At 43.0% G+C, this 14,246-nt stretch overlaps 1 protein-coding gene across 11 annotated transcripts in view; it reads left to right on the top strand.

The window, feature by feature from the left end:
* TEX14 (testis expressed 14, intercellular bridge forming factor) overlaps positions 1 to 14,246 on the top strand; it is a 52,990-nt gene that overhangs the window by 22,190 nt on the left and 16,554 nt on the right. For all 11 annotated transcript variants that reach the window (XM_082439898.1, XM_082439897.1, XM_082439895.1 and 8 more), the window contains exons 12-20: positions 365 to 490; positions 690 to 778; positions 1,643 to 1,924; positions 2,767 to 2,867; positions 5,522 to 5,641; positions 7,429 to 7,495; positions 10,137 to 10,218; positions 13,441 to 13,503; positions 14,017 to 14,144. In XM_082439898.1, the coding sequence (XP_082296024.1) occupies positions 365 to 490; positions 690 to 778; positions 1,643 to 1,924; positions 2,767 to 2,867; positions 5,522 to 5,641; positions 7,429 to 7,495; positions 10,137 to 10,218; positions 13,441 to 13,503; positions 14,017 to 14,144 (1,058 nt within the window). The remainder of the gene's footprint in view (positions 1 to 364; positions 491 to 689; positions 779 to 1,642; positions 1,925 to 2,766; positions 2,868 to 5,521; positions 5,642 to 7,428; positions 7,496 to 10,136; positions 10,219 to 13,440; positions 13,504 to 14,016; positions 14,145 to 14,246) is intronic.

Genomic DNA, 14,246 nt, shown 5'->3' with positions numbered 1-14,246 from the left:
GAGGAAACCTTGGCCCAGAGAGATTGAAGTTTGCCAGAGTCAGACAGCTAGCCATTGGCAGGACATGGTCTCGAACTCAGTGAAACTAGGCTGAAGATCTCTGAATGTTCTTCAGAGCCCCTGGTGCCTTAAGACCATCTTTACAAATGCTAGCTATTGTGCTATCACTGATATGCAGGTGTGCATATTACCAGAGGATTCTGATCAAAGGGCAGGAACAGCTACTGAACCTTCACCTATGTTCTGTGGCATTGTGGCAGGGCTCTGCTACAGCCCAAGGACGAGGATTCTGTCTGGTGCAGCTGTGTTTCAGTTGTGGGTCTTCTACCTCGAGATCTTCTAACCCACTCCTTTTATTTCTTAGCCAGGGAAGGCCTAGAGAGTCCAGTGCCCGAACCAGAACGACACAGCTCAGTAGTGCACTCCTCACTGTGCCAAGGCACCCACAGGGACCACTCACGTCATCCAGCCCTGGCTGGGGCTCTTCCAGGTAAAGCCTTGTGGGCTGAACGTTGGGAAGTCTAGTGCTCCCTGGTGGTGGGTAGGAGTCGGTGAAATCTCAGGAACGGCTCAGAGAATAGGGGACAGTCCTCTGGGTGGGCTGATGGGCTTGGGGTTGTGCCAAGAACTTGAGCAAACTGATGTGTTTGTGTCCACTCGCCCCCTTCCCCCAAATCTATGCAATTCAGGATCAGTATGGAATCTGTGTCTTCTAAAATCTATAACACAAAGTCAAGAAATAATGAAGATGCTGGAGAGAGACACTTAAAATGGAAAAGTGAGTATAAAGTCATGGATTCTGTTGAACAAAATGAAATTTAAAGTATCTTTCTAACCTGGTTGTTATCTGTAAGTACACAGCCTGTATTGCATTGTTCTCCCATATTCTTTTCTTTTTAGATCATTCCATTTTAAAAGCAAGACCTTTCTGATTACAAACCGCAGAAGAGAAGTGCTTTTTTCATTTCTATAATGTATAGGAAATAACTTCTATATATATGTATGTATGTTATGTAACACATGTAGTAAAAATACACGATATAGATGTTTAATATATAACATTATTAAGGTAGAGAGCTTGCAGTGTCACTTTCACATATTCTATGGGCATTATCCTTTTGTATCAGTTTAATCTTGTAAGCTTAAAAGGATACAGCATCTATGTTTTTTGATACTAATGCTAAGTGACATTGCAAAAGTATAGAAAATTGTAGTGAAAACACACATGAACACATACATATGTACTCCCAAAATAATGAGCTCAGTGTGGTCTAGAAAGGCTAGACAAACTCAAATAGAATTCCTTCTGTTAGTCTCTACAGACTAGGGGCTTCAGATGTCATTTTCTTATAAAATCTTCACAACAAGAAGGTTCATCTACAAGTTTCCTGTTACTTTGTACTCTAATTCAGCAAAAAGGTCTGTAACTAACTGAAATTCTGCCTTTCCCTTACTCTATCATCAATTCTCTCCTCTCCTCTGCTTCAGACCAAGCAGGGCAAGCTAAGGATGATGCAATTCCAAAAAAGCAATCATTGTGACAATGTGAGCTATAAAATATGACATAACTCTTTAAGAATCTAAAGCTTTTGTTTCCAGCATTCACAGTGATCTTTTAAATGCTGCTTTCTCTTACATCCAGCGGAGGTGAAAGAAATGGCAGAGAAAGCAGCTACTGGGCAGCTGGCAGTACCTCCTTGGCATCCTCAGAGTAGTGTGACTTTAGAAAATGAGGCTGAAAACAGGCCTGATCCCCTGCTGCAGCCCCCCATTAGGGTCCCTGAGCACGCGGATTGGCGGCAAGCTGTAGAGCATCCCAAGAAAAATGATGAGCCAGGAGGAAATGGCAAGTGTGACAAAACAGACAGCAGTGACCACAACAGTGACCAGCATGGCAGACAGCCAGGGCCTCGAAGTTTCACCGGTAAGCTCAGTTGGACGAGTCAGGCTAGGTGAGCTCTATCAAGTTGTCAGCTCTCAAAAATAAGTAAACCTCCTAGAATATTTCCTTTGGTCTTCTCTCCTTTCCTACCTGTCTGGGAATCCTGAATTCCAGGGGAAAGCAGCATACCCTTCTAATCCCACTGTCCTTCAGACAGGTAAAGAAGTCCAGAGATTCGTGAGTTTTTCTATTACCGGAGCAGATTCCTTTGTCCAAAGGAAGTAAAATAATCTCCATGCACTGACCCTGGATCTGGGTCTAACCTCACAAAGAATTGAACCTTTTACCTGAGGGCATTGATGGAAGGCCACTCCCTATTGCCCACTTATTTGCGTTGCATTTTAAGCCAGAAAAATTCCACTGGCTCTCAGAGAGTCTATGCCTGAGGAACTTAGAGACAAATGACATCTACTGTCATCACTTTTAGAGATTTGTAGGTGAAAACTGAAGACTGTGTATTTCCACCTGGTAATTTGCTTGCAGTCAGGGCATGGGATATCGTTTCACAGTTGTTTGCAAATCAAAGGAAGGTACATCTAAAATTATTATTTACCTTAGGTAGAAAATCTATTGGTTTGGATTTTTTTGGTATTTAAAATCTGTTCATTGTCAAGCATCGCTCTTGAATGGGTAGGCAAAAGGGTGGCTGATCCAGGGCCACGTGCTGGGACGAGGCTAGCCTAACAGTCTCCACTTTGATTTGATATATGAAACATGGCCACCCTTGGCAGAATATGCATACATCTCTTCTCTTATGCCACCCTTTGCCCCTTCCATGCCATTTGAATATCACCGAATGACAATGATTGTGTTATAATTATTAGGTATCAGGCACCTGCCCCCCAGAAAATATGAGCAGCCAGAGCATAGTGAAGTCTTTCAAGCAAAGTCTGATGCACCTGTGGTTGTTGAGAAGTCTTACAGCGTAAGTCATACTGCCTGGAGAGCCAGCTTGAACCCAAAGACCTACTAGAACTGAGTTGTTATGTATTATGACATTGAAATAATATCTATAGTAGTTCTTTTTTGTTGGAGCATGTGCCCTCATGTCTCTGACATGAACGAAGAAGTCTTTCCTCCCTGCCTGATACTTTTTGAGTTAGTTCAACTCAAAGCATTGTGTATATTGGAGCTTGGGGAAAACACAGACAAGTGTTAGATTCAGCTCTGACCCTTGAGCTTTCTGTCGAGTTGGCTAGACAAGACCAACTCTTTTTTTTTCTAATTTATTAATTTATTAATTTATTTATTTTTGGCTGCGCTGGGTCTTTGTTGCTGCGCGTGGGCTTTCTCTAGTTGTGGCGAGAGCGGGGGCTACTCTTCGTTGCGGTGTGAGGGCTTCTCAGTGTGGTGGCTTCTCTTGTTGCGGAGCATGGGCTCTAGGCGTGTGGGCTTCAGTAGTTGTGGCTTGCGGGCTCTAGAGCACAGGCTCAGTAGTTGTGGCGCACGGGCTTAGTTGCTCCACGGCATGTGGGATCTTCCTGGACCAGGGATCGAACCTGTGTCCCCTGCATTGGCAGGCGGATTCTTAACCACTGCGCCACTAGGGAAGTCCCAAGACCAACTCTTAAAGCACGGTCAGTTACCAAAGCTCGTGACTCAGGTCAGATTGAAGTAGGAAAAGCAAGGCCAGGGTTGCGATGAGAGTACCTTCACCTGGAATGTCACCCAAGACCCAAATTCAGCTTTCAACTCAGTGGAAGGAATGTGTTCATGCCTGAAACCTCTGCCTCAGCAAGATCCCTGGGATACAGTCATTTCCTAGCATTTGCATTGGGGTTACAGCCTTGCTTCAGGGATTTAATGCATTTTTCAAGCATGCAGTTGGGCTATAGTCCAGCCAGAGCAAGGAACCAAAATTTTTGTAATCACCATTGACGTGGGATCAGGATCATTTAAAGAATATAAACAGCAGCTGAGAATGAAACAATGTAAAAAGCCAGGTGTGATAACATTTGAGGTCTTTCTCGAAGAACATACTATTGTATTAATCATAGCACACAAACCGCTCACAGGACAATTTATTCTTTTTTTTTTTTTCTTGTTAATTTTTATATTTATTATGTGTTCAGATGACGGTATTTTATTTATTTATTTTATTATTTTTTGGCTGTGTTGGGTCTTCGTTTCTGTGCGAGGGCTTTCTCTAGTTGCGGCAAGTGGGGGCCACTCTTCATCGCGGTGCGCGGGCCTCTCACTATCGCGGCCTCTCCCGTTGCGGAGCACAGGCTCCAGACGCGCAGGCTCAGTAGTTGTGGCTCACGGGCCTAGTTGCTCTGTGGCATGTGGGATCTTCCCAGACCAGGGCTCGAACCCGTGTTCCCTGCATCGGCAGGCAGATTCTCAACCACTGCGCCACCAGGGAAGCCCCAGGACAATTTATTCTTTCTCTCATGTGAGGGCTGGAAGGATGTGCCACATTCAGCATACTGGCTTGGCTGGAGAAGCAGCTCTGTCAGGGAAGTGGGGAAGGTATGGGAGGCCAGGCTTGTCTGAGAAATTTCAGTTTGACATAAGAGGTTAAGGAAAGCAGCTGCTAAGTGCACAGAGGAGGAAGTATGGCAAAAGCAATGTCCAAGGAAATAAACCACAAAACCTCTGCAAAGGGATGACTGAAGGTGAGGGAAGGAGCCAGTTGTCTGGCCATGTGGTGATCAGGGCCTGAACGTAGAGAAAGAGCAAAAAAGGAAGGGGTAGAGTGGAGATGCTGAAGAAATAACTTACTTTATTTTATTTTATTTTTATTTTTGAGATTGCATTGCTATTTTTAAAATTATGCTTCTTTTTTTTATTTATAAATTTATTTATTTTATTTATTTATTTTTGGCTGTGTTGGGTCTTTGTTGCTGCACACGGGCTTTCTCTAGTTGCAGAGAGCAGGGGCTACTCTTCGTTGTGGTGCGCGGGCTTCTCATTGTGGTGGCTTCTCTTGTTGCGGAGCACGGGCTCCAGGCACGCAAGCTCAGTAGTTGTGGCTCACGGGCTCTAGAGCGCAGGCTCAGTAGTTGTGGCGCACGGGCTTAGTTGCTCCGCGGCATGTGGGATCTTCCTGGACCAGGGCTCGAACCTGTGTCCCCTGCATTGGCAGGCGGATTCTTAACCACTGCGCCACCAGGGAAGCCCCAAAATCATGCTTCTTCGCTTGCCTTTCAACGGGAATACCTGAGGGAGTCCCAGTTCTGAGCAGCCTCAGCCTGGAGGACAACACCAACACATGGACTGTATCTAGGCTCTTGAGGATCAGGGTGTTTAAGTTCAGTCCCCAGCTTGAGTTGTCTAGGGACTTTTTTCTTCCTGTGAATTTTAGAGCAAAAAGGTCACCCAGCCTCCCCCCACTTCCACTGTGCAGGTAAGGATGTTGAGATTCAGGACTGTCATTTGTCACATTTGCTCCAGGGGGTTCACAGCTCACTGTGGGGAAAGAGGGCCAGAGGTGCAAGTAGGCAGGAAGGTCTCAGAGAGTGTCACCCCGACCACAGAGTAATTTTTGATACCCCATCATTAACACTGCATCCAACTATAAAGGGATTTGTTTACAATAAACACCAACTTAAAAGTGATTTCTTACCTTATTAATAGGATCAGTCCGTGCAATCAACTTGTTCACCAGAGTTTTCTGAAGACGTAACAGATGAATTTTTAACTCCAGACCATGAATATTTTTACTCCTCAACTGCTCAAGAAAACTTGACTCTAGAGGTAAAAAAAATTTTTTTTAATTTATTTATTTGTTTGTTTTTTATTTTTGGCTGCATTGGGTCTTCGTTGCTGTGCTTGGGCTTTCTCTAGTTGAGGTGAGCGGGGGCTACCCTTCATTGCGATGCGCGGGCTTCTCGTTGCAGTGGCTTCTCTTGTTGCGGAGCATGGACTCTAGGCGCACAGGCTTCAGTAGTTGTGGCACGTGGGCTCAGTAGTTGTGGCTTGTGGGCTCTTGAGTGCAGGCTCAGTAGTTGTGGTGCACGGGCTTAGTTGCTCCACGGCACATGGGATCTTCCCGGACCAGGGCTCGAACCTGTGTCCCTTGCATTGGCAGGCGGATTCTCAACCACTGCACCACCAGGGAAGCCCCTAGAGGTAAAAATTTACAGTTCAGGATAAAGTACATCTTCAGCTTTCTCCGTTGCCTTATTCCTTTAAAATTATTTTTATTAAGAAAAATAGCTTACACGTAAAAGTATATAATGTCAATTTATCAGTGTTTTTGTGTGTTTTGAAAAAGCATGTGAAAAATAAGATTTTTGATAATGAAGGTCATAAGCAATTTCTCCCAAAATTGTGGTTCCTGCATTTGTACAGCACTTTGTACTTCTTTTTTCAAAATACTTTCCTTCATGTTACCCAATTCACACATCCTTCCTGAAGGGAAGAGAAGGCAGCCTGCTGTTATTCCTCTGTGTGAAGAAGAACTGGTGAACGCAGATGTAGGCAATTAGCCCTGGCCTGGCCAGCTTTAGTGGTGAGACAGAGCCAGGAATAGAGGCACAGTGTCAGCAGTGAATGTGAGGCTGTCCAGTACACAGGGCTTTGTCTGGGATCTGCCTAGCTTTTGCAAGAACCTGTTTGTACAGAGTATTTTCATTTATAAAATGAAAGTTATTGGATTTTCTTATTTGCTTATGTTATTTTCACCTCACCTGTCCCCTAACCTGCCACTTTTGAGGTTCTTTTACCAATATGGAAGGTACGGTAGAGGAAAGAGAGGATTGTACATGTCAATCACAACATTTGACTGACAAGAAGAATTCAGTGATGCATCAAAAAGCGTAGTTTCCACTTGTTGGCACTTCTGAAAACTCAATTAGAGCAATTTTCCATTATTAATCCTTTAAACATTCTTGGTTTTACGGTGGACTGGGACATTAAGAAAATCTTTAATAAAAATATATAAAGTATATATACATACATATGTATATACATGTAACATGTAGATGTATATAAAAAGTATAACCGAGAAAACTACACACATCTTTAGTGTACAGCTCATGAATTTTTACATGCTGAACACACTCATGTAGCCAGCACCCAAATCAAGAAATAGACCATTCTTGATCCCCCAAAAGACCTCCTTGTGTTTCCTCCCACTCCCTGCCTCCCCTCAAAGGAACCAGTGTTCTGACTTCTCACCCCATAGAGTAGCTTTCCAGTCTGGGCCTTTTTTCCTACCCTCTTTGGCTTTTCTGATAAAGCTCCCAGGAATCAGAACATCTTTGTTGGAAGGTTGTGGTGAGGAGGGGATGATGAAGGGAAAAGTCACCCGATTCCACCTCAAAATGGGAGGTGGGGGAAGGCTTGTTGTTGAGGAAGAACACATAGTACAAATAAGTTCTTAATGTCTGTGATGAAGGTTTGTTCTTTTTCTATAGAAGATGTAGGAACCTTATGAAGATTTTCAAGGTTTAAGAACATCAAGAAATTCTCTCTCCACCTTCTGATGATATGTCTGCCTCCAGTGACCCTCCTTTCTTTGCTCTTTCATTCTTTTGTAGACCTCAAGTCCCATTGAAGAAGACTTTGAAGGAATACAACATGCTTGTGCCCGACCTCAAGCCTCTGGTAATAAGCCCTCAGGGCAGATTCCTTTGAGAGTCCCTCATCTTTACTTTCCGTCAGATCACACATGTTTAGAGCTGGAAAGGTCCTTAGAAATAACCTTCCAGGCCTTCCATTTTACAAATGAGAAAACTTAGGCTCAGTGATTTCTCCTGCCCCTCACTAGTCTCATGACATCCATACATCATGTTATTTATACCTCCCCTTGCATTCTTATAGCATACGTTATAGCAGTTGCTTCTTCTATTTTCCCCCTGTAGTCTCTTTCCCTAGATTTCAGGCTCTTTTGTGGCACACAGCAGGTGTTCAGTTATCTTTGCTGAGCTGACCTAAGGGTTGACCTAGGCCACACAGCTAGTTATTGACACAGTGACAGCCAGAACTAGGTTTCCGTGTCCTTCTCTACCCCAAAAGGCAGAGTTTCACCATCATTTTCCTCTGGTTGCTTGGCATCTTAGCAAAGGGTTAATAATAGCTAATAGTACAGTCAACGTAACATCCTTCCCTTGGGAGGCCTTGGGTTCTATATAACTTAGCAACTGCTTCCCGTTACATGGAAAGTTAAACTTGGATCAGCAGCTGGGGTGTGACACAAGACAAGATACAAGTGAACTACAGGTTCTGATACAGGCATTTTAAAAATTGTGCACTTTCGCTCTTTTAAGGTATGCAACCATCCATTTTTAAAACCAGGGTTATCCACCTACCAAGCCATGTAGCTCGGTCCAGGGTCGTGTCTCAACAGTCTGAACCCAGGCTGGGTGGGTTTAGGTTCTGACCATACTCCCTTCCTCCTGCTGCATACTCCAGCTTCCATCTCTAACCTGATTCAGGTCCCCGTCACAGGCACAAGCATTTTAAGAATCTGTAAGCTTTTAGATGAACATTTAAATTCTCAGGACAATATGTATTTAAAGTTCCCAAACCTGGGTCTCTGGCCACCCAGCTCTTTCTGTGGCGCCTCTGCCCATGATCACTCTCTGTGTGAGCCTGACCTGTACATGGCCACTTCACTAGTGTTTGGAAGAGAGTTGAGTAGGATAGAGAAGTTATGGGGCAGGCAGGTCAGAAAACCAGGGCTAGTTGGATACAAACATCTAAAGTACATGTAGAAGCCTCTGATTTCTACTCTTTTTCCTCCTTTTAGCCCTCCTCCTCCCCCTTTTTCGCTAGGGCTCTGATATATCAATATATCCTCTCCATACCAGGCAATACAACAGGGGTAAAAGTTGCATACATGCTGGGTTCCAAGCCCAGTTCTGCCACTGATTTTTTTTCTGCATTACCTTGGGCATGTCACTCCACCTGAGAGCCCCACTTTCCCTCCATGTAAAGTAAAGGAGAAAGTTAGACTCTAAAATCTCTAAGTTCCCCTCCAGGTCTAAATTGTGCTTATTAGGAATTCATTTATGCTTTCCAGGTGTTTACGCTTTCTAGGCATTTGAAAAGGGGTGGAAAGAAGAAGAACCCCTATGCTTCTCCACTGGTGGGGTTTCGGAGTAGCTTGTCTTCTGCTGAAGGTGGCACTTTTATAGTGGGCCTCCCATTGCCTACCAGACTACCTCCTGGACCTGAAGAATGGCAGGGGGATCATGAGCATTTGCCAACGGGGCAGGCTGGTCTGTCTGTCCTCTTCTCTATAAACCAGAGCTATGTAATGGTGGGAAGGAAAATGGATACTGGCCCTGTGTGTCCAGAGACCTTACTGAGAGTTGGGGAGGACTGACTTCAGATGCTTGAGGCCAACGAGAACAGAAGACAGTTGAATTAGCTCCTTAGTACTCAAGACCCCATTCCCACTCTTTAAGTGGTGTTTGGTGGCCAAGAGACACAATTAATGTTCTGGGAATGCCCAGCTAATGGTCTTTTCTTTTCTTTTTTTTTTTTTTTAATTTTTATTTATTTATTTAATTTTATTTATTTTTGGCTGCATTGGGTCTTTGTTGCTGCACGCAGGCTTTTCTCTAGTTGTGGCGAGCGGGGGCTACTCTTCCTTGCGGTGCACGGGCTTCTCATTGCAGTGGCTTCTCTTGTTGCAGAGCACGGGCTCTAGGCACGTGGACTTCCGTAGTTGTGGTACGGGGGCTCAGTAGTTGTGGCTCACGGGCTCTAGAGCGCAGGCTCAGTAGTTGTGGCGCATGGGCTTAGTTGTTCTGCAGCATGTAGGATCTTCCTGGACCAGGGCTCAAACCCGTGTCCCCTGCATTGGCAGGTGGATTCTTAACCACTGCGCCACCAGGGAAGCCCTCATGGTCTTTTCTATTTGGAATCTTTAGTGAACAAACAGTTCTTGGTTTCAACGCCCCCTGGTGTCTGTTGACAGGAACCAGGTCAGTTTGCCTTCCTGAAAAGACAAAACAACATTTGTCTCCAGAAATAACTGTGCAGTTATAACTGAAAGGCCAGTAAATGGCTTGATTGTATTCTGAGAGTCAGAATATAGTTCTCCCCTCTGAGCAAGGAAAATAAGCTTTCAGAGCAAAAACCTCTTCTACAGTGCTCACTCCAAACCCAGTTAGGAAGCACTTTGTTTATACAGATTATTTCTTATTCTGGACCAGACCAAGGAAAATTCTAGAGAATGAAAATAATAATCTGGGTTGGCAAAAATTCACTAAAAAATGCATGTACTTTATTCTTTCAGGTGAAGAAAAGTTCCCAATGAGAAAAAACCTTGGAAAGAATGCTGAAATTTTGACCAGGTCTCAATTCCAACCTATACGAAGGTATATGCTATTATTTTATTCACAGTTTCAGACTCATAGAAGTAATGTTAATTGATGGTAATGCCCCATATTTATATGTTGCTCTTCTTCAAATATAATAGCCACCATGTTATAACAGTAAGCTTTGGGCAGCTTAGCTTTGTTAGGACTTGTTCAGCAGAATTGTGAGGGGTCGTGAAAAGGAGTTATCTGTATTCAGATCCTGACTCTGCTTTTCTAACTTGGTCAGATTTCTCAACCCCTCTCTTCTAGCTCCCCATTTGTAAAATAGCGATAAGAATCATCACTGGACATATTGTTAATTGAAAAAAATGTACAACAATGTATGTAATTTAATAACATCTGTGTAAAAATGAGAGGGAAGGGAGATACCTCTAATCCTTGTAGCGTGTCGACATTTCTGGAAGTCTATACAGTGGTGAACTCTGGAGAGAGAGTCCAGAGGTTTTGCTTTTTATCTTATAAACTTCTTTGCTGTTGGAATGTTCTACCATAGGCACATACTATTTTTGAAAGAAAAAGCTACTTTGTTTTTTTTTTACTTTTACAAATGAAAAAGAGAAATTCCGTCTGGTTGAGGAAAGTTTCTGTAGACAACATTGAGTTTTATTTTTTCACCTCTCTTAAATAATATATTTTCAATTCTATTGAATAAATGGAAGATTCTAAATTCAAAAAAAAAGAATTCTTACTGGGAATGTTGACATAGAGATTAAAAGTAATAATATGACTTCTGGGCATTTACCCAGAGAAATGAAGAATTATGTTTACCCGAAAACACATACATGGGACTTCCCTGGTGGTCCAGTGATAAAGAATCCGCCTTCCAGTGCAGGGAACACGGGTTCCATCCCTGGTCAGGGAACTAAGATCCCACATGCGGCGGGGCAACTAAGCCCATGTGCCACAACTACTGAGCTTGTGCGCCTCAACGAGAGAGCCCGCGTGCTGCAAACTACAGAGCCCATACGCTCTGGAGCCCGCGCACCACAACTAGAGAGAGAAAAACCGCATGCCACAACTAGAGAGAAGCCCGCACACTGCAATGAAGAGCCTGCACTGCAATGAAAGATCCTGCATGCCGCAACTAAGACCCGATGCAGCCAAAAAAATTTATTTATTTAAAAATAAATAAATATTAAAAAAAGCCAACACATACACGAATGTTTATAGCAACTTTATTCATAATAGCCAAAATCTGGAAACCCAGATGTTGTCTAACAAGTGAATGGTTTAACAGAGTGTGGTACATCCATACCATGGAATGCTCCTCAGCAATAAAAAAAGAATGAACTATTGATACATGCAACAACCGGGATAAGTCTCCAGAGAATTATGCTGAGTGGAAAAAGCAACCCCTGCAAAGTTATTTACTATATGATTCCACATTTATAACATTCTTGAAATGATAAAATTGTAGAAATAAAGAATAAATGAGTGGTTTCTAGGGGTTAAGAAAGAGATGGGAGTGGGGGGGAAATAGACATGGCTATAAAAGGGCAACGTGAGGGGTCCCTGTGGTGGAAATGTCCTGTATCTTGACTGTATCAATGTCGATATCTTGGTTATGATATTGCTCAATAGATTTGCAAGATGTCACCATTGAGGGAAACTGGGTAAAGTGTATTTCTTAAAACTGCATGTGGACTTTCCTGGTGGTGTGGTGGTTAAGAATCCGCCTGCCAGTGCAGGCGACATGGGTTCGAGCCCTGGTCTGGGAAGATCCCACATGCCATGCAGCAACTAAGCCCGTGCGCCACAACTACTGAGCCTGCGCTCTAGAGCCCGTGCTCCGCAACAAGAGAAGCCACTGCAATGAGAAGTCCGTGCACCGTAAGGAAGAGTAGCCCCCGCTCGCTGCAACTAGAGAAAGCCAGCGCGTAGCAACAAAGACCCAATGCAGCCATAAATTAAAAAAAAAAAAAAAAAAAAGAACTGCACGTGAATATATATACAATTATTTCAAAATAAAAAGATTAATTAAAAAACTAATAATAGAGGCGAAGTGCCTGGTACAGTAGCATTCAATTTACTTTCTCTTTTCTGGACCTCAATTTCCTTATCTATAATAATGATAGCTAGTATTTCCTAAGCAGTGACAATATGCCAGGTACTCTGTTTTGTCAAATTTAATTCATATAACAACCCTCTGATTTCGCCAATACAGGAAGCAGAGGGTTTTTTCCTTAGGTTGTACAGTTAGTAAGCAGCTGTATCATTAGGATAGGCTAGATTATGTTATGTAACACACGACCCCCGGATTTTAGGGGCTTTAAAACAACAGAAACTTGTTTTGTGCTCATGCTCCACGTCCATCACCAGGAGTGATCTGTGCTGTATTACCTTCCGTCAGAAATCCACACGGAGGGAGACTCCATCTTTGTGCTTCTTCTCTTACTGAGGCAGGAGAAAAGGGAACATGGTGAATTGTGCACTGGGCTTTTAAAGTTTCTGCCCCAAAGTGAATCACATCACTTTCACTTGCATTTCACTGGTTAAAACAAGTCATATGGCCATTTATGTAAATTAGGAGGGCCAAAAAGTACTGTCCTACATTGTGCTCAGCAGGAGAAACAAATATTTAGTGAACAGAATTAATAGTCACAACTCAATCCAAAATCCATGCTCTTTCCTTTATACCATTAGTCTCAAAGGATTGTGCAAAGATTAAAAACGTGGAAACATTTGGAAGGATTTAGCGTGGGATCTGGCTTATAGTTTGTGTTTGAATATTGAAAATGAATCTTAAATATTGGTTAAAGTGGAAGCAGGTCAAGTTTGTCTTCAGAATTCTTTTCTGGCCATTTTTTGGCACAAGCCTCTCTTGGCCTCCCCTGATACTCCATGCCAAGAAGCTGTTTCACAGTTGGTAAGGCCCCATGGCTGTGCCCTTTGCTCCATCATCCATCCACAGCAAAGTTCCCGTGCTCTGTTGATTTCCTCAGGAGCTTGCTCAGCCAGTAGCATCGTTGGCTGGTTTCAGATGGGCTGACCCTTAGAGAGTATTTATTCAGCCTCTGAAGAGGAAACAGAGGCCCAGACATCCCTGAGAACATGTGGCTAGTCAGTAGCAGAGCCGGGATCAGAACCCTCACTTTCCACTTTGAGCTTAGTGCCCTTCCAGCTGCCTCTCGCACTGGGCCAGTAACTGGTGCCTTGTACCACGTTATTGCACTCTGCTGACAGGGGATTTATATAATTTTCTCACTTTCTCTCTTACAGTACTGAAGACGAACAAGAGGAGACATTAAAGGAGTCACCAAAGGAAATGAAAGAGAAAGACATGTATGGCCACCAAAAGTTGCCTAAGTATTCTGTGCCAAGTCTTGGTTTTAGGGGAATAGTATTTCCTTGTTTGTAAGAGTCTGTGTTCTTCCCATTTTTATGTATACATTTAATGTGAGCCTGTTTCTTCTTTCACCTAAAAACTGTTGTGATGAGTGATCTAAATTAATAGCATCTTAATCAAGGAAACACAGTGATAAGAAGAATAGAAGTTTATACTTGTAGATTAAATCTGTTTGCCACATAAATGGACTTTCATGTATGTAATTTATTTTTGGCTGCTGAGATATGTTTAAAGTTAGTATCTCTTTTTAAGATATTCTCTAATATTCTCTCTAAGATATCTTAAATATCTTATAGATAACTTACGGATATTCTAAGATAGTCTCTGATTTTGGCCACTTGCCAAATAAAGATTTTTGTGAAGAGCATCTTTAAAAAGTACCTCTTAGGAATATAGTGTTTGATTTTTGTAAACATCTCCCAATTACTCTGTGCTTTTAATTTCTTTAGATCATTGACAGACATTCAAGACCTGTCTAGTATCTCCTATGAACAAGACGGTTCTTTTAAGGAAGTCTCATGCAAAACACCCAAAATAAACCACGCGCCTACTAGCGTCAGCACTCCACTCAGCCCGGGTAATCGCTAGCAGGGGATGTTCTGGGAAAGGGAATAACAGCCCCTGCCTCGCTGGCTATGGGAAGCCAGGCTGCAGGGGCAGACCCGCAGTGTTTTCTCAC

Source organism: Balaenoptera physalus (genome assembly GCF_965194825.1).
Source record: "Balaenoptera physalus genome assembly, chromosome: 20".
Classification (NCBI taxonomy): domain Eukaryota; kingdom Metazoa; phylum Chordata; class Mammalia; order Artiodactyla; family Balaenopteridae; genus Balaenoptera; species Balaenoptera physalus.
The sequence above is the reverse complement of the archived record's forward strand: the minus strand, read 5'-3'. Positions and strand labels throughout refer to the sequence as shown.